This window comes from Coturnix japonica, chromosome 21 (genome assembly GCF_054131305.1).
Source record: "Coturnix japonica strain WE chromosome 21, WE-NBRP24, whole genome shotgun sequence".
Lineage (NCBI taxonomy): Eukaryota > Metazoa > Chordata > Aves > Galliformes > Phasianidae > Coturnix > Coturnix japonica.
In genome coordinates, this window is record NC_140683.1 from 4,251,756 (window position 1) to 4,272,278 (window position 20,523).

The 20,523-nt window shown below is 43.2% G+C and overlaps 1 protein-coding gene across 9 annotated transcripts in view; it reads left to right on the forward strand.

Annotated features, from left to right (window-relative positions):
• The first annotated feature begins 2,676 nt into the window (after nt 1-2,676).
• Nucleotides 2,677-20,523, forward strand: part of TTLL11 (tubulin tyrosine ligase like 11) — a 46,258-nt gene continuing 28,411 nt past the window's right edge. For 5 of the 9 annotated variants that reach the window (XR_001558665.3, XR_014936156.1, XR_004309129.2 and 2 more), the window contains exons 1-6: nt 2,682-3,064; nt 6,608-6,704; nt 8,141-8,274; nt 13,114-13,689; nt 14,234-14,329; nt 14,863-14,981. Coding sequence is in view for 5 of the 9 variants with exons in the window: in XM_015878992.3 (XP_015734478.2) it covers nt 2,744-3,064; nt 6,608-6,704; nt 8,141-8,274; nt 13,114-13,689; nt 14,234-14,329; nt 14,863-14,981 (1,343 nt within the window). In the remaining 4 variants the exon portion in view is untranslated. Of the gene's footprint in view, nt 3,065-6,607; nt 6,705-8,140; nt 8,275-13,113; nt 13,690-13,931; nt 14,047-14,233; nt 14,330-14,862; nt 14,982-15,698; nt 18,632-19,282; nt 19,497-20,523 lie in introns of those variants that run through there. The other 4 variants (XR_014936157.1, XM_085520873.1, XM_085520874.1 and 1 more) reach the window with 4 other exon arrangements.

Here is a 20,523-nt window from a genome sequence, read left to right on the forward strand (position 1 = left end):
GTTATATTGCAACTGAATGGAGGTGTTTAATATTCCCTGTTCATTAACTTCCATGAACTTCTCATAGGGCTTAGCTCTTCTAAGGTTAATGGTTTGGATCCCTGTCTGAGAGTTGAGTTCAAAGGCTGCTCAGCTTAAGAAGCTAAAAGTTTTCTAGTTCATTTTGTTGGGCGAAGAAATTCTCTGACTCCATTGTAGGTAAGAAAAGCTCTGTGTCCATTCTTCTGGATAATAAAACTGGGCAAATACAGGGAATTAAGCAGTTACCCAGTATATCATCACAGATCTTGTATAAACAAAGCCCTGCTGGCATTACCCTTTCTTGATGCGCAGAGTTAGCCAAGCTTCATGGTGGGTGTTTGCATCAGATGGAGCACTGAGCTCGTTGTGCCTTTGATGTTCAAAGCACTCATACAAAGTCCTGTTTCCCTGAGTGCTGTGGGAGTTAAGCACCACAGACAGCTTCTTGGCTCAGAGCTCTAAGTGCTCTTACAGGGAGCAGGTTCCTATCAGCTTTCTTCTGCAAGCACAAGCTACAAGGTTTCTCTCCTTCCCTTCCTTCATACACGTTTCAGTCTTTGCATTGACGTTCATTGCATGGAAGCATCTCCAGTGTAACTTGAATATGGTGTAAACCAGGCAGTGGGTGTTCTTGCTGGAGGCCTGTTTGTGATGCCAGAGAATTTTCCTCCCTTCTGCAAACCCTTTTAAGCACTTATTTCTGCACTGCAGAGCTGCAAAGATTTAAAATGATAAATAAGAAATGACGAAGCAAGAACAACCAGACAGTCATCCAGTAATGGCAGATAAAACTGCATGGGAAACCATGTCCGTGTCACACTTGTAAGATCTGAGTGATTTCTGCATGCTTACTATCATAGCACAGCTGGGATTGCCATGCCATTTCATTAGCATCATTACTGCTTGTGCTGCTGCAGTTTTTAGAGCCATGTCTCAGGTGCATCTTCATACCTGCAGACTTTATGTGGCGCTGAACAGCCTCATTATTTGGATTTAGCAGCTGAATTCACTTTCCCATCTTTAGCAGATATATATATTTGCCTGAATATAGAAAAGTGCTTCTTACATTCAGTGAAGTGGCAGAATGAAGCAGTGTTCCCCACACAGAGTTATAAAGGATTTACTGCAGAGAAAATTATGACCAGAGAGACTTAATGGTCTTACTGATGGCTTTATGGTACCAGAAGGGTGCATGCAGGTGAATCACTTGGAGCCTGCATCAAAGCAATAAGAGCTTTCACTAATTTCAATGACTTTGGATTTTACCTTTGTTATATATAACAATCATTTAGAGTTTGGGAGTTGTTTCTGTCCATAACACTAACAGGCAGCTTCTGTTCTCTCCTCCTACGGAGCAGGATGAGCTGCTGTGGGGGTAGGAGAGGAGGAATACGGTGGAACAACGTGCTCTGCTACTGCAAGTGAAAAAATGTGGTTTGCTTTTGGATTTCTAACATTTCAGACATGTTCACTGCCTCATCAAAGAAAGGAGATTGAGCAGTTCTACCAACAGTCAAGCTGTTGGCTTTTCCTGATATTCTATAACACAGTTATCAAAGGTTAAGATACAGACTCGAGGGGGGCGGCACATCGGGTGTTCTGCATGGCCATGAAATGTCTTAGCAAAACACCACAAGCTCACAGGGTTACGTGTCTGCTTTCCCCTGTGTGTTCTCATCTGCAGCAGCTTCACCTGACACACGACGAGCTCCAAATGACATGTGGAACAGGCCGCTCCACATCGTGGTTCAGCACAGGCTGGGATGATGATAGCAGATTTGTGCTGCTCAGTAAGAAACAGACGGTTCAGCTTTGTAGCACAGCCAGGAAATCTGCCCATTAGACCTGTGAGCCTCTTTCATGCATGGCCAGTTCCAAAGTTCTGTGTGGTGGGATTTAGGAATGCAAAATGTCACCTACAATTAGGCATATTTTCATCACGTTCTGTCATGCAAATCTCCCCTCCCCAGCCACGCTACTAATGGTTTGTTTCCATATGTAGGTCAGCTATGGATCTTCAGTGCTCTCACAGAAACATGGCATAGGTTGATGTAAACAAATTTTAACCCAGTCTGAGAAACACAATAATAATAACACCGACGTTTTTCAGGGGAAACCTGTTTATAAGACGTGTTCTCTTCATTTCATTTTATAAAACACTGCTGTTGATTTGTGGAAGTACAACTGACAGGAGATACTCATCAGTCATGGTGAGGAACTATAAACCACTATGTGGCTTTGTAAAGAGACAGTGCAAGGGGAGGTTGGTGTCCACAGCCTTATCTTGATTTCCCCAGTGTAACAGCAGGCAAAATAAAAAGTCCCATGTGAGTAACAGCAGATGGGCTCATCAGCAGCACTGCCGTGTGCCATGTGCCATGTGCCAAACGCCGCCCGCAGCGCCGCCTGCTGCCCGCCCGCCCCAGGACAGCAGCAGCCGGACCGGACCGACCCGCCGTGCCCAGCAACAAACCGCCCTCCCACACCCGTCCCGTCCCGTTCCGCCCGTCCGTCCCGCCCATTCCAACATGGCGGCGCCGCCCCGCCCCGCCCCGCGCCGTCCCAAAATGGCTGCCGGAAGGGGCGGGCGGCTCCTGCCCGCTCCCAAGATGGCCGCGGTTGCGCTGTGACGTCGTTTCCGGAACGGGCTGACGGGCCGCGGTGCCGCCATGGCAACGCGCGGGGGGCGGGGCTGCGCCGAGGGGGCGCGGGATGGAGCGGGATGGAGCCGGCCGGGGCCACGCCGCCGAGCTGCGCCCCGGCCCGGGAGGCGGAGGAACCTCCGGGGTGCCCGGCACTACCCGCAGAGCGACCGCGGGATGGACAGCACGCCCGGAACGAGAGGGAACAGGCGGCGGAACGGAGCGGCGGTCACGGCCCAGCAGAGCGGGCGGCGCGGGGCGAGGGGCGGCGCGGGCCGGAGGAGCGGGGGGAGCGGGCGGAGCGGGCCGGACGGCGGCCTCGGGTCACCGTGGACAGTTCGAAGGCCAAGACGTCGCTGGAGGCGCTGAAGATCAGCCTGAGGCAGCTGCGGTGGAGGGAGGTGAGTTACGGCTCCGCGGCGGCTGCCGGGGCTTCGCTCGGGGCCGGGCGGAATGAGGCCGCGTTCCGCCTCCGCTCTGCCCCAGAGCAGCAGAGTGCGTCTGGGGGGGGAGGACACGGAGCAGGGCTGGGCTCTGGGCTGTGCTGTCTGTGCAGCCGTGCTGCGCTGCCCTCGGGATCCCTGCATTGACCCGGCTCCTCCTTCGGCCTCACGTCGCACTGATGGTTCTGTGCACCTCGTGCGTCTCACAGCTACGCTGCGTGCTGTATCACCTCAAATCTCAGAGTTAAAAGCTGCAAAACCTCCCCTTCTGCTCCCGCTGTGCTGTGGGGATGCCGTGCTGGGGTGTGCGACTGGGAGTTGGCCCGTGGTGCATCTGTCAGCAGCGCTGCTGCGTTCTGCCCGGCGGTGGCAGAGCAGGGCATTCCCCCCTTGTGCTTTTTGTGCTCTTGGCCAAGTTTTATCAGTACTGTTCCAATGGATGTTTTTAGGCATTGATTTAAGCCACCCTGCAGTTTGGTTGGTAATGAGTTGTATTTACCAGTTAACGTTGTCTTTCCCATTTCTTGATGTTTTACTGTACTATATATCTTGCTCTCTGCTTTTTTCATGCATGGTTTCCTGCCCTCCAAACCAACTTGGTTTCACATATTGTTGTTCCTCCTTTCTAAGCTGCATTACCATCATTCTTCTTCCCACTCCACATCCCACAACAGCAGTTTTGGTGCCATTTAATCTTTTTGTGTTTGCTGTTTTCCTCAATATCCTTTCTCCTCCATCCGATAGTTCTGTCAATATTTTCCATTTGGTTTGCTGCTTCAATTCTGGTCCATTCTTGCTCTTAATTCTTACTTGGTACTTTCTCCATTGTGTGCCATTGACTGTATCATTGGGGTGGCCAATAACTCACCTTCCCCAAACAAATGGCTGAGATGAATGCCTTTTAAAATGAAGGCTGTCAATATGTATGAAGGTGGTTTTATCTTTTGTCAATAGTATTTTCTCATAGCAATGCACAAATCAGATCATCTTTCAGACCCCCCCCTGCCCCAGAAGGTGGAGTAATGAAGGCAAGTTGTTAGTGATGTATCGTAGCTGGTGCTGTTTGCATTGTGGAAGTGAAATCCAAGGGTTGAGTTGCATAACATTCTGAATTCTTTCCTTCTAAATGTTTAGAATCATAGCAGTGTGGTACTCAATATCACTTACAGGCAAAGAGCCTGGGAAATAGCTTCACTGTTACAGCAGAACCAGCAGAGGGAACACGTGTTGTTTCTTGTATGACCAATAAAAAGAATGTGAAAAAACAAGGCAGGTATTACTGCATGTCTTGCAGTGCTGATGTCGTAGGGCTGATCCTTCACTCTGCTCCCTTCCATCACACTTCCCCAGCTGGTGGCTTTGCCTCAGTGTACCCGGTTCTCTCACCCCACTCCTGTCACTGTTTCTCCCATTGCTACTTTTGTTTCTGTTCCCTCTGTTTGCTGCTGGGCCTCCTGTCTTGAGTATGTCAGGAGATGTTTTACCAGGCTCTTTGGGGTGGGCTCCTTCATAGTGATAACTTTTGTCTGCTGGATAACGTCATGCTGTGTCATGAAGGCTTTAAATGTATGTTGTACAGTGTGACACCTCCTTTCTATAGGTGCCTTGGTTTGCCGGAGGAGCTTTGGTTCAGTTACAGGCTGTTACTGTGAGGTGCTCAAATGTGCTTGGGGAGGTTGATGTGGAGACAGGTCCTCTAACTTGTCATTAAACATGATGGAACAGAGTGATGTGACCTGTGGGACACTTTGAATTATCGGCTTCCAATCAGGTGTAGAAATGGGCTGTCAGGGAACTCGACTGTGATTGATGATGGATTGTGTCAAAGTTATGAAAACGTTTCCATTCACTTTGTGGGCTCCTGTTGGCCTCCCTGACAAACACCCCCTGTCTCTGAATAGAGACCTCAGAAGGGTCTGTGGGGCTGGGGATGCAGCAGGCAGCGTGGCACGTTGGGCTAAAGTGACTTCTGTACCGTGTTTGTGAAGTGCCTTGATATGCTCAGCAGATGAAAGGTGTTATATAAATGCAAATTTTGTGCCGTTCCCTTCAATTTCCTTTAATAAATAAATACTGCAAGTTTTAGCAGGAAGGGCTGCATGAGACCCTGCGCTGCATCTGTATTCCGGGTGCACCTGAGGAGAGGTTGAGGCCACTGATTGTCTTTCGGAGCTGAACAGAATTAATTTTCACTCCTACAAAAACAGTTTTTGTGGGTTGAATAGTAATGAAAGCAGCAAAGAACCGTCTGTCTCTGCTCTGTGGGGTATTTCATCCCTACGAGTAAGGGAACAGTTATGTGACAGAAATAGGAAACGTGTTGCTAAGCGAGGTTAATTTATTTCATAGGTGTTCGCTGATAAAAAGTAAAGTTTGAATTCAAGTAGCAAACAGTGGAAGTGATGCACTCTGCAGCTTCCAAGTCCTGAAAGCACCGTGGTCAGAAGTACAGCATCTCTGCATGGGAGCAGAGGTACAACCCGGTGCTGCCAGGCACTGCTCCTGGCCTTGGGGCTGCTGCTTTATCACCTGTGGTGAAGTCTTATATGAAAGGGAAGAGCTCTTCAGCTGCCATCATCCTAATAGAGTTGAAATCATCGCTTTAGTTCTGAATAGCTAAAAGCTCAATAAAAAGGTTTGTTGAATTGTGAGCTTTTCCTTTAACTACTGACTATTGCTACCAGAAAGGAGCACGTTCATAAAAGAATTTATAAATGTGTTGATATTTTGTTTAAGTATCTTGACCTGGGAATGCATTTTAAATGTAGTGCAGCTGGGGCACCAAAACAAACCTGTTTGCTTGGGAAATTCATGGCAGCTGCACCTTGTATTAACTGACATCAGCACTGCTGACCTCGTGCACCTGTGCCATGACCAGGGTGCGTGGCTGGGCTTAGTGAGCTCAGGGTGTGTAAATAAATAAATAAAACAAATATATAACAAAATACAGCTCGTGGGGTTCTTTGCCATTATACTGTGGTATGTTTAAGAACAGAAGTTGGTTTATTAACTGCTAGTAAGGACGCTCCTCCGAGACCTCTGGTTCTTTTTTCTTCTGATGGTTGCTTATCACTCCTGAAACTGGAAAGGAAAATAGAAACCCAAGCAAGAGCATGATCAGAGTCTGTGTACTTCTGAGTGGCAGCTGCTTGCTATTGCTGTGCCTTCACACTCTAGAAGTAGGAATTTCTAACTAACTTCGTTCCCTGTAGCAGTGTTTTACATTATGAACCAGCTGTGCTTTAACTGGGGTAGGTAGCAAGCGCCAGGTTTCTCAGAGTGTCTGTCACAGTTGTTTGTAACTTTTTACAAGCCTTTCCCAGCGTAACGTCCTCAACTTCAGCATCTTGAACTGATGAAATGTTCTGTTCTGCAACCGAAATGCAGAGCATGTGCTCTTTTGTGCTGTTCTTGGATGCTTTGTGCTTAATGTGTTTAGAGAAATGAGACGTGAAGGAGAGTTCCCAGTTTGCTTCAGATCCTCTCTCATCTCTTTTCCAGTTTCCGTTTGGCAGACGCTTGCCGTGCGATATCTACTGGCATGGAGTATCGTTCCATGATAACTACATATTCTCAGGTCAAGTCAACAAGTTTCCAGGTACGTTATTTCAGGTTCTGGTTGGAACAAGTGCTGTTAAAAACAGGACTGCTTTAACTTTGTGTGTGGTTCTTTATGTGACTCATCTGCCTGCTGCTGGTGGGACTTTTACCATGTTATTTTTGGTAGGCGAATGCTATGTAGTGGGGGGTGTGAATGTCAGAATGTGGATCTTGAACAGTTTGAGCTGAAATTGATTTTGGACTAAGAGAGGTTTGGATGAAAAGAAAACTTTTTATGTGAATTTATGGGGCGAACTCTGTTAGGTTATTATTGAAGTGAACTAGGTATGCAGCATTGTATGTTACCTAGCACTTATATCAGCACTTTATCGTTTTTTCCCCCCAAGTTGGATGTAATCTGTTTTGTTTCATATGCCCAGCTGAGAAAGCAGCTCAAAGCAAAGCTCATCAAATGTCTTTTTAATATTGAAGAGTCCGTGCCAGCTCTCAGCTTATTATGACTATTCTACTTTTATTAAGCTCCTTTTTTTCTCTTTTAATCCCTGTTGAGATCTCTCTAAATAAGGACTAAGAGCTTAGGTATTGACTTATCTAAGCCCTTTACTTCAGATTTATTGCTGCTGTGAGAGTAAGAAACTACAGACATTGAACTTCATGCTCTATTTACCCAACTTTTTTATGTCTGTGAGTATTTCACATTCAAATATGATATGTTATTTTTCTGGTGGCTTAAATCTCAGTGTTATATGAGTGTTACCCCTGCAGCATTCTGGCTTCTGTGTGGTAGGTGAGTAGAGCACATTGCCCTTCAGAACTGAAATGATCTCCAGGAATGGATTCTGGGTTTTATTAAATTTCTTTTCTTGAAGAGTTCTGGTGAAGAAAACCCACGGCTATTGCTCTCACTGAGAAAGGAGCTGTAGCCTCAGCCTAGTTGTGACATTTGATAGTGTATAATGGACTCCAGAGAGTAGCCCCAAGTGCCTCTGACTTGGGAGAAGCTTAGAGCAGAGCTCGTGCTCATCTGGATGTGGTGTGATCCAAGCATGAGACTGGAAGCTGCAGGAAAGCAGGCTTTGCAAGTTCTGCTGCTCCCAAACTGAAATGTTCTTTCTGACACAGCTATGTAGATGAATGTGAAGTAAACACAAAGTGTTGCCTCTCCTGGAACATTTGCAGGGCAGTAATTTTGGGTTGTGACAAAAACAGCAGTTACTACTGGACTTCAACTTCCTGTCTATTAATTGATTTTCTTCTAATGTCCTAGAATAATATGCGTATTATGTAATATGGCTGGAGACCTCTACAAGAATTTTGGCAAACTTGTATTCTAGAAGTTGTTTTTAGTTTTTCTGGAAGCAGTGGTTTGGTGCCTGCCAATAGAGTGAATAGTGATATGGCAGTTTGTTTTCTGGGTGAGGCTTTGGTGCAGATTCCTCATTGTGTTTAAATGCTGTCTGTGGTTTCTGCCAGGCATGACGGAGATGGTACGGAAGGTTACGCTGAGCCGAGCGGTGAGAACGATGCAAGATCTATTTCCTGTGGAGTACAACTTCTATCCTCGCTCCTGGATTCTGCCTGAGGAGTTTCCCCTCTTTGTGGATGAGGTAGGCTGCTTTGACCCAGAGCAATGTGACTTGTTGTACGCTGTCACCATCCAATTCTTCAGTTTCTGATCAAATTACTTAAAATCACTTTCCAGGTGCAGAGGATGAGATGCTTTTTTATTTCCTTGATGTTGGATGTAGTCAGGATGCATTGCTTTTAATTTTAATGTTTTAGGACAGACTTAAAAACAACAGTGCTTCTCTGCAATAGTGGAAGTGTTGTCTGAAAATTACCTATGGTGCCTCTATTTTATTGAGTGTAAGGAGACTGAGGAAGTCTGAGCCCAGCAGTGTGTGCGATGTGGTGTCTCAATGGGTCTGTTATCACTGAAGAGTTTCTTGTCTGTTCTGCTTGTTTCATTTAAATTCTTCAATACAGAGATTTGTGGTATGTGCTGTTACGTATATGAATATGTTCCTGAGTAATTGCGTCTTTAAATCTCATCAAGCTGTTTCTTTGGTTAAATATCTTTACATTTAGACTCAAATGTGCTGGGCGCTGCTATAGGTAAAAGTGGATAAAATCCCAACAGTACATCAGCTTTATTGCTTTAGGAGTAGCAGGAGTGTAAATGATCAAATTAGCTATGACGGGAAGGTAAGTGAAAAGAACTTGGAAGGAAACTTTCAAAGTGGGGCACTGTGCTTTTAAGTGAAGGTTCTGGGAGTCGTTCAGTGTCAGTTGTGTCACTGCCGGCTCTGCGGACACACACACTGTCAGCAGGTGGCACTGCGGTTAAATACTGCTCTGGTTGAACAGTTGCTGGAGTGGAATCCATTTGGTTTTTGTTCCAAGAATAACAGATGTCCAGCACCACGCTCCTAGGAGTTTCCTTTGCATATGTTTTTCCATCTGTGTTTGAGAGAAGCGTAGTTCTTGTTATCAAACATTATATTTTATGTTGTAAGAGTTTGTTTAGCTTAACACGAGTTTGTAATGTAAGTCCTGTAAAACAAGTAGTAGTACAAGCTGAAAGCACTGTCATCTCTTTCATGTTTCCACTGTCTCTTGTGCCTACCTCCAGCTAGAAAGCACTACAGCCAGTCTCATGTTTATCTTTCATGCTTTAAAAGCCAGTAATCATTGGCAGGGCTGTGCTTGTAAGTTTGCTGTAGATGAGCTTCAGGTATGGGGAAGCACCAACAAAATGTAGTTCTCCTACTGTCATTTGTATTAATCTGAGGTGGTGGTGGCATTTTTAACATGGGGTTAAAAGTTGATGGCAGTTAGCAAGTATTTATTTGGCTGTTTTAAGTACTTACTTACATTCTGCCTTCTAAAATATTCTCTCTTAACATGGCCCCGTAGTGGAAGTTGATTACACAGGAGATAAACACAACTCCTGGGAGCTGTGGTAATCATCCCTTCACTCTTACAGCAGAATCTATTGGAATCTATGTGATAAGAATTCATTTTTAATAGGAAATTCCAATTTCAGCAAAGAAACTAGCTCAGGATTCAAACTAGGGCTGAGATTGCTCTTGTATTGTCTTCTTCCTGTTGTCTGCAAGGATGATGAATAGGCCCAGTGTGATTAATTTTTAATAAGAGTCTAATTTGGACCGTCTCATTTCCAGCACTGGGTATTTTTGGTGGCTTAATCAGATTTTCAGCTGTTGGGTACCTCTTAGTTATAGATGTGGGTAGTCTATTCTTTGTGCTGTCAAATCTTATTGCCCATCATATGCATTTCTTCAGGCCACTATTTCATTTAGCCAATGCTTTTCTCAGGAAAGGAAAACCTGCAACTGAATCTGATTTTCACACTACTGGACACCTCACTGTCCTCTTGCTGATGGCTGTGAATGTCTAGCAGGCTTTAAAAGAAAAGTCCAGCTGAGTACACAGAAATATTTTATGTGAAAATGACTGATTTTGCTCAGTCTGAACAAGCTGCCTCATAATGTCACTTCTAAAGAGTATAGATGAGGGAGTTGTGGAAAGCTTGAAGGTGACTGTCCAGGAATATTCTTGAATATCAAGAAACCATCCGTGTTCAAGCCAGTCAGTCTGCTGACAAATGGACTGACTCTGGGTTATTATTCCCACCCATACTCTGGCATGTCTTGATGGCCTAGAAGACCTCAGTAGTATCTGGAAACCCAGCTGTAGAGCTGCCTGGAAGGCCAACAGCTGGAGGGAGTGTGTGCACAGTGCCGAAGCATGGAGCTGCAGGAGGCCTCGCATGTACCTCAGAAAGTGATTTTCTTTGCCCTTAAATTGAAAGAGTTGAACATGAGATATTGATCTTCTTTCACAATACCAGAAACCGTCATATTAAATTAACTTGTCTGGCTTTGATTAAAACCTTTCCTGCAAATAATCTTTTTTTTTTCCCTTTTTTTCTTTCCAATGGCTTCCTTACTGAGTCGGTGGGGTTACTCTGTCCTTTGTGTATCCTTGTGGTACTTCATGGAAACATGAGTGCATTACATATCACAAGGATACTAATTTAAAAGCAAGAACACAAACACTGAACTGAAGTATGCACGTCTCTGTTAGTCTGGATTGAAATGCAAGTTGTCTTTTCTTTAGCAGATTTCTTACATGATCCTCATGCTGCCTTTGCAGGTCAGAAAAAAATGGGTTGTTCTCTTCATCAAACAAGGTGACAAAACATGGAATGTGTCGGCTTTTATTTTTCAAAGCTATTGTGCAGGGAGCACATGGCATTCAGAATGTACAGTGTCCTGGCCTCCCTCTGTAGTAAATGCACATCTTGCTCTGACCTCAGACAGCAGCCAACGATGGTTGCAATGCAGAATTTCAAAAGCAGGTTGCTGTGCCATCTGTAACAGCAGTCCCCAAAAAGCACTATCTTTTTCTGAGTAAGTGCTGCTGCTGCAGAGCAGAAGTAGCCCGAGGCATGAAGGGTAGGCGAGAGCAGCAGGCGGATTGCCCTGCTTCCTTCACAGAGGTTCTGTGTTATTTCTGCCCTAGTAGCTCATGATTGGCTCTTTGTACAGCTTGAATCACAGAAGAACACGTGGAGTTGTGGAGGTTTAAGGTTAGCCACGAACCCATCTGCTATGCTAACTTTAGCAAAGTGAGAGCTAGAAAGAATCCTCTGGTACGCGGTGTAGCGTCACATAATGGGAAGATTATTCCTTACTGGTAAAAAGGCCAGGAGATAAACCCTGCTTTCCTTCTTTGCGCATTAAGGCCTCAGATCTACTTGGACCTGTTTATCCACAAGCAGTTTATGTAAGCCTGATCTCCATTGTGGTGCTTTGTCCCTTGGAGTGACCTAATGAAGGAGGATTGTTCTGTTAGTGCAGTGCTTGTCCATGAGAGAGTCCTGGTTGAAATAATCAGTCTTGTATTTCCACTGTCCATAGTAGAAAGGCTTTTAGTAACAGGATTCTCAATAAAATAATAATTGGATAGAAAGGAACCCAAAGTCCTTCCAACCTTGTAAGTGTCACCAGTAGCAGCGGTGCATCTGCAGGCACTGCAGGGTTCTGCTCAAGGGTTGCAGTTTTCTTACTGCCGCCCACCTTTTCCAGTGTTTCTCCTCTCTTTCATTCTGCAGATTATGGCAACTGCTTGTTTTTTCTTTGCTGCTTTGTGCCCTTGGTGCCTTAAACCAACGCCCGATTGTTGGGGTGGGGAGCGCTGGGCTGTGTGCAGCTGGAGCATCCCCTGCTTCTGGAGCGCTGCTGTTCATAGAACTTGTTCGAATAAGGAGTATTTGTTGCCATTTTCAAGAAACCTGGAGAGCAGAAGCAGTTGTTGTGAAGGAAGTTAAATGGTTAAATGTATTCTGACTGTTGACTTTTCTAAGCGTTTTTGCCTTTTAAAGTGCATTACCCCGGTGTGGATGCTGGTGTTGGCTGTTTGCAGGCTCATTCGCTAGAGTGCGCTGTGTTTCGTGCTGTACCAGCACAGGGACGGGGAGTGCCTGAGCGATGTGAACATCTGCATTGGCTTGAGGTGTGGAGTGCAGTGCACGTTCATCCAGAGGGTCTGATTTGTCTCATTCTCCCCCAGCTTTCCTCTTTCCTGACATCGCAATGTGTACGTATAAGGGAAGCATCTGCACTGCTGTGATTTAAGAACAGATTTTCTTAGTACAAATCACAGCCACTGGTAAGAGTTGTTGAGGTTGTGATAAGGTTTTCTTTCTCTGCCATTGAAGGAAGGCTACGAGTTGCATGTCAGGCCTGGTGGGAGTTCTGCTGCAGTTTAGAAAACTCCCCATTTTGGAGAGAGCTGGTGGGTAGCAACAGAGGTGTGAGCTGTATGTTTTATTGAGTAAATTCATGGTATTTGCTTAATATCTCTATATGGCTCAGTGTGCTCCAGATTTACTAACATTGGGTATCTGACTGTGACAAATATTCAGTGGTAGAAAAAGATGTTACCTGTGTGAAATTCCTACTTCCTTTTTCTCTCCCTGTATTGTGTGTCTGCATGTATAACTCAGCAAGAAAGGTGCCGTCCTTTGTTTTCCAATTTCCAAACGCAGCACAGAATTTTAACTTTACAGCTTCATGCACACAAATAACTTGTCAAACGGACCTGGTGAGTTGTGTGGCATTTCACTCTGTAAATTGGTGCATGACACTGAGAAGCTGTTCCTGGAATTGTTTATATAATGGCTTATTCAAGAAGATGTCCTCGTATCTGCACTAGTACCTCTATACTCATGTCTGGTTTGTTTAGTTTCGTGCTTGTCACTACTGTTTGTCTTCTACATTTTTTTAATATGGCGTTTACTGCAATTGTGATGAAATTCTGTTACTTTATTTTTTGTTAATGTATGTTAATGCCTTTCATAGCACCAGCTCCTTTATTCCCCTAATTAGCATCCTTCAGTTTAGTTATTTTCCTTCTAGGTTCGTATGATGAAAGAGAGCGATCCGTCCTGGAAGCCCACTTTTATTGTCAAACCTGATGGCGGGTGCCAGGGGGATGGAATCTACCTCATTAAAGACCCCAGCGATGTCAGGCTGGCCGGGAGCCTGCAGAGCCGCCCGGCGGTGGTCCAGGAGTACATCTGCAAACCACTGCTTGTTGACAAGCTGAAGTTTGATATTCGTCTTTATGTCTTACTGAAATCCTTAGAACCCTTAGAGATCTATATAGCCAAAGATGGACTTTCTAGGTTTTGTACAGAGCCCTATCAAGAACCCACTCTAAAAAATTTGCACCAGGTTTTTATGCACTTAACTAACTACTCCTTAAATATCCATAGTGGGAATTTCATCCATTCTGACAACGTAAACACTGGCAGCAAGAGGACTTTCTCGAGCATTCTGTGCAGACTGTCTGACAGAGGAGCCGATGTCAAAAAAGTTTGGTCAGATATAATTTCACTGGTGATTAAAACAATTATTGCGCTGACACCAGAACTGAAGGTTTACTATCAGTCTGACATCCCAGCAGGAAAGCCTGGGCCAACTTGCTTCCAGGTAGGTAGGAGTTTCTGTCAAGAATGCAGTTATTTCTATGCATGGATTCACTTTCTGGAGGTGCCCTTTGTTTTGTTAGAGGTGGTGGAGGGAGGAATGGCAGATGCAGCCTGAGCCGTGCATTGTGTGAATTCACAGCTTAGGTTCTCCTTATCTGAGTTTTGCCTCAGGAATGTCAGCTGACCTGTTACTGTAGAGGGTTTTCAGTGGCTATCGATCATTAGCAGCAATATTTATTCCAGTTCCCAGCTTCTGGATGGTGCAGCTGTGAAGCTTTGCAGTTACCTGATGAGACCCAGATGTGATAAATGCTGAAATTCTGTGTTGGTGGATGCACTCTTTAGAGCTGTGTAGCATGTAAGTAGATATTAGGATCAAAGTCAAATGGCTGCAGTAATTATTCAGCAGTATTTTTTATTTCTCAGTTATGTCTCTTCTGTCCCTCAAATGTTTCTTCCACCTGAATGTTGACTTCTAATTGACTGCTGCATTCTCTACAGCACTTTAAATAGAAGGAAAGTAACGCGGTGTTTGTTATGCACAGATTTTAGGGTTTGACATTCTCCTGATGAAAAACTTGAAGCCCATGTTGCTGGAAGTAAATGCAAACCCCAGCATGAGAATAGAGCATGAGCAAGAGGTAAGACCTCTCAACATGACAGTGATATGGGAATGAAATTGGCTAGGACTGGTTTTCTGGTCTCTTTCCTTGTTTGAGATATGAAGGCTGTCTGCTAATATGAGAACTCTGAGGCTCTCTGTAATTTTCTGCTTTGAAATCATTACTAATCTTATACCCTTGAAATATGACTTATTGGAATTGTGAAAGCTCTCCATCGTCTTTGTCATAAATACATTTATTCATCAGCCCCTGCAGTTTTCTTGACTGTATTTAGAGGATTGCTGATTTTTTTTTCCCACATCTGTACATATAATATAAATGGTAATATTGGCATCAATCTTTCTTCTTTAAATTTTGGGTTACTAGAGATATTTGCTGAAATTGTTGTACCATCATAGTAAAAATACTAAGGTATTTGCTTATTCTTTAAGATGTATTCTGTAATCTATCTCTGTGTATTTAAAGCGTGTTATACACATAGGGTCGAGAAGATGTAGAGTCAATAATCCTCAGTTCTACACTGAATAATTCCATCCCTTTCTGAATTAAAGCTCTCTCCTGGGGTGTTTGAAAATGTCCCGAGTCCTGTTGATGAAGAAGTGAAAGTAGCTGTTATCAGAGATACTCTTCGCCTAGTGGACCCTCAGAAAAAAAAGAGAAAAGATATCCAGTAAGTGTTTCTGTGTCATTTAGTGGCAAGCTTAAAGATGTTATTCGTGTTCTGTGATTTCAAGGGCACATTTGTTGTCCTCTTGTAGGAAGAAATGACTAAAATAATTGTATAGGAAATCTCTAATCCAAATAGTCCCCTGAATAAGACATGGCAGATACTACAATACAGATCTTGTAAATACTAATACTACTAAGAGATGAAGCTTCTTCCAAAGGCAGTGCTGCACAGAGGTCGTGGGTTTAGCATGTGGGATGTCTTGTGTAGGAGTGTGTCTATACTGTGTTACCTGTGCTGAACCTTCATCCTGACGGTTACTTCAGTGCGTGGAACTCAAGGAAGATCCTTTTTAGACTATAATTATGCAACTGGAGGTTTTGTTTTCTTTAATGCTGATGTAATGTTGGGCATTCATTTAATTACACATTAGATATGGGAAAAAGGCAAGCAATGATTACAAAAAGGAATTGCTGGAGAATGCTGGCATATGTCTGGGAAGCTTATTCAGCTGAGAATTCTTCAATGTGTTTTGACTGCTAAGCAATTTAGAACAGGATTAGTCAGCCATGAGACAAACCATGGGCTCTTCCCAGCAAGGATTCGTCAGTGATGCTGCTTTTTTCAGAATAATCTGTTGGTGAATATCTGCATACCTGAACCTTGAGGCAGTCTTGTTTGTTACTGCATGGGGTGATATTTCTGTAACTTCTTGTATAGGTACTCAGGAATTCACATGTGACAGCTCCAAGTGTGTTCAGCTGAGATTTACCCCTCCTGCTTCCAAGTACTTACTGAACAGGGGCTGGCTTGTGGAACCTCTTAAGAAAGGCGTGCTCTTAATGTAAGCTTCAAGTAAAGGATGACCTCATTCTGATTGCCTGTGAAGATTTACACCCAAGTAAAAGCATTTGACATGGGAGCTGGGCCCCACTTGCTTTTGCCTTGTCTTCACCAGTGATGGTTTTGCAGTGCTTTTGCTTTGCATCCTTTCTCTCACTCTTTTCAGTGCCCTTCAGCTAGTTCTAACATATGCTCCTCCATTCCTTCTCCAAATGTTTCTACCAATAGCTACAGAGAAATGCCATCCATGTAAGTTTTCCGGGCAAAGATGATTGACTGGGTGTAGAAAGCTGGATAGTAATTTATCTGTCATTGTGGTACTTCTAGTCTTATTGTGTTTGGCAGCAGGGAAAGCAAAATTTGTCCTATTTAAGTAAATAAGTAGAGTCTGGTGATGGATGGAACTGTTGATATCTGGTTTGATCATCTGTCACTGCCAATGTTTGGAATTATAGTGGGATGTTTTTTGCAGCTTAGGCTTTGTCATTAATGTTAGCTCTTTTGCCTTGAGTTTATGATCCAGCGGAGAGCTTTGGTGCCAACTGATCATCACATCAGCAGGAGGGAGCAAAACAAACCCCAAGAGGAAGGGAAGGAGCAGGGTGTAGTGAGGTATGTGTCATGTAGAGCAGGGTGTCACGTATCCATCCCTTCACAGTGCCTACGAAGTGATCCCAGTCTGTAGCAGCCAGTGTGGTCAGAAGGGCTGGCTGCTCTCACCTTATCACACAGGGATGTAGTGTAGGAGGCTGCACTGTGCTCCAAAATGTTTCTGTAAAATAACAAACCCCAACAATTTGTGTAAAGCTTAGCAGTATGGGATTTGCTGCGGGCTGTCTGCTTGCTGTGGAGGTGCTGTGTGAAGCCAGCTGAAGGTGGGAGAAGTGACCTGAGCCTAAAGGAAACTTGCAAAGCTAAATTGTCTGTTGACACCAAGCAGCATTTGAAGTGAATCAACGTTACTTTATTTAAGCAGCTGTTTAATTAAGATGATCACAGATGCAAATCATTGTTTATATTATGCCTCCAACAGAAAATCTATTTCAAAACACTTAGAAAACTTTTTTTTGCCTGTTGGAATTTGTATTGTGGTAAAAGATGTTCACTTCAATATTCGTTTAATTGTTAGCAATTTATTCTTGTTAAAATTGCATTGAATATCAGGGGCAAAAAGGCCGTGTCAGCCTTGTGTACAATTGCTGTGTGTTCTCAGCTGGCTGTTAGTCTGCCTGGAGGTATCATTGGAAGCTGTGTGTCACTTGGAGCTGCTCTCCTCTGGATGCCTTCAGAAGATCACTTCTATCCCCCATCAGAGCTACTGAGCCGCTTTCCTGTCCTGTTGAGAATCTTTGTGTCCGGGTTTATTAATGCTAATTAATCTGGAGATAACAGGAGAACTCTTTATATTTGTATTGCTGTTGTTTCTTCTGCGTCCCAGTATGATCTCTTGGATTTCCATACCTATTTCTTATATGTTTGAAGGCAGGAAACAAGCATTTTACTCTTTTGTCAAGGAAGCCATAGTATTACACCATGTTTATCGTCATTAGATGTGTGAGTTGCTTGTGGAATGAAACGTGTTTTTTGTTTGAGACAAAGGAGGTGCGGCCCCCTGAGTAATACAGTGCCTTTATTCAGCATTGGAATTGCTGTTGACAGGATAAAGAATTGAAACACTTTGGAAACTAAAATATAATTTAACGTATGGCGGTTATAAAAATAATCAATTTATTGTGTCCACAAGAAGAGTTTTTGCTTTATTGCTCACTGTGATGTTGCTGTTCCATCAGTAGTTTGTCTTTTCTCAAGTGCTTCTCTGTTCATACTGTTATTTTTTTAAATTTCATTCAGCCTTGAAACTTATTTGTGATCAGATGTTTTTTTTCTTCTCTTTGCAATACGTCGGGTCTGATTCTCTCCTCTGGATTTCAAGGCTCCAGCGAATGTCAAATGTGATTAACTGATTTTCTGAGCAGTAAGAACCCCAGTGTGGTCTCTGCAGTGTTTTTGCAGGCTCAGCATGCAGACACCGGCTGATGTCACTCTGTTCAGGGAGCAGCCTGGAGATACAAATGTGTGTCAGTGTGGCTTTTTTCTTTCCCCTCTAAGAATTCTATATTTAGGAAGCAATTCTCTTCAAGATTTGGTAGTACCTAATATATTTTGCTTTATTCTTGCGCGCACACACAAAAAAGATAATCTGTTCTTTCTACTGTATGAATGACGTATCTTTCTCACTTGAAACAGTTTCTTTCTCTGGTATTGGGAAAAGCTGCCAGTTTCCATTTGGAGAATATGGAATCTGTGTTTACTTGAAGGGCAGGGGGGAAAGGCAGGAAGTCACCTGGATGGCTGAATTTCTTTTATTTTCCAGATGCTTTCCTGCTCAGTTTCATAACCTCCCCCACTGTGCACATTATCTTTGCAGAGCATATTTTCACATATTTTGAGTACGAATATCCCAGATTTGATGACGAGAGTCATTCCTGATATTGATTACAGTGTTTATTTCACTCTGCATATTCTGAGGTTATGGTTATGTGATCGGGTGGATTAAGAAAGGCTGAAGCTCAGTGCATAAGCATGGAGAGGCTGAGCAGGGCAATAGTGGTATGGCAGCTTTGCTGATCAGCAGAGAATGACTGTTCTTAAGGCACTTTACAGCAAAGCTGAATATATGCTTCTGTGAGCCAGTGCATTACGTTCTGCGGAGATTCATTGCATGGGGTTGTCATTGCCTTTGGAATTATATGGTGCTACTTTAGTATTTATAAAAATAAGCACGTAATAAACTTAGCTATGTTAATACCAATATTTTGGCTTCCATTTGCTGATTGACTTTTTTAGCTGACTCCTGCAGCTTTAGGTTGATTCCTGTGTTCCTTTGTTATCGCTTGGAAGTCTGGTCAGGTTTTCAGCTATTCAAATGCTTCTCAAGCACCACCTCTTCATTTCAAGCCTTATTCCTGCCCGAGAGTCTATAAGCTCATATGAATGGCTTTTTTTGAGATTGATCTTTCTACTCTGGTTCATTTTAGAGGCTGACACAATTCTTTTCTCCATCAGTCAAAATGACCGAGCATTCATATTCAGCATCATTCTCCCAAAGCCCTTTGGAAATACATTGAATTAAACCCTTTCTCTTTCCTAGGGGGTTTTTTGTTATTCCTTCGTCAGGCAATCTGCCAACTTCAGTATCAATTCTTGTCTGTTACATTAGGCCGTGTGGCTTTTGGGGAGTTAGACACGTGGGGATGACTTTTAAATGTGATGTTTGCCAGTGTTACTTCAGTTCAGGTTAGTGGGGTGTTAACTTTGTTTTTCTGTCAATTGGGTAGTCGTTATTTCTGCTGCTGTTTCCCATCCTGCTGAGGAAGAACTAACCTCAACTACCCTGTTGGGTTTTGTGAAGCAGATGCTATAGGTGCCTTAATCTTTGCTGTCTGTTCTTGCAATTCCAGGTATTTATCTACTTCACTGTTAAGATCTCTTAACTGGACCCTCTTGGAAACTCCATGAGCTGAAACGTGAAATGTCTGTGAAACAAAGCGATGGATCTGGCAGTGCTTGACTTGCTGAAAGGTTTTACATTGGTTTTAAGAGCCACTTCAAGGAAAACTCAATAGAAGTGCTTGTTAGAACAATGGAAAGCATAGTATTGAGCCCAGAGCAGTGGTAAATAACATGAATGTATTATAGAACTGGTTCTATCAATTTTGTTTTGAAAATCTTCTCATAGAACGTAAAAGCTTTTAAATTTGTAAGTGACTGTCTATCCTATGGAATCTGAAAGGTTTTAATTGGCGAAAAACGCTTGGCTTAAATACAAATGAGCAGTATTCGTTTATATTCTTAAATAGCCACCTGTAGCATAGGTACAGAAGGAAGTCAATGATTCACTTAAATGGTTTTCTCTGTCAAACCATTGCAGGAAAAGTTGGCTTTGGTAGTACATCAGGTTGGTCTCTGTATTATTGTTATATATAAACATTATAAACATTGCAGAATATCTTCAGTTTTCATCTTTGAAAGACTTCAGGCCTGATTCTACAATCTTCAGTAAATATCCCTTGTGGTTACTGAGGTTTGCAAAGAATTCTTTACTTACTGCCAATCTGACATTAGTGATCCTTTTATCGGTTACTTTCTCTCTTACTGAAAGCTTTGAGTTGCTGCATTTTCTGTGCAGTATCATAGCTTGGTTCATAACTTGCTCTTTTGAACATTTGGAATGTTAGAATTGATTTTAAAAGGCTTTTCTCAATGCTGTTCTTCGGTGTTATTTCCATTTCTCATGTTTTACAATCCTTTGCAAGTAACATAAAAGGCTTGTGGAAAATTACTGGCAATCTCACAAACAGTGCAAAATAACACCGTGTCTGATGAAAGGGGAATTGATGATTATCTTCCTTTAACCTTCAACACTGAAAAAAAAAAAAGCCATTTTACAGTATCATAGAATTTTCTGAGATTCTGTGTTCATCTGCTCATATACCACATTTAAATGCATCTCAAACATAAAGATTGTATTTTAACTTTCACATAAAGGGTGCTTCCATTCTTATTTTGAATCCCTTGAAGTTGACCCCATGTGGAGGGACAGCAGGATTGGCTTAGAAAACCCTAAACAAGCAAGTGATGACAGATCCGGATCATTTAAAAAATGCAATGGATAAGGATTGGTATGAATTGCAGAGTTGCA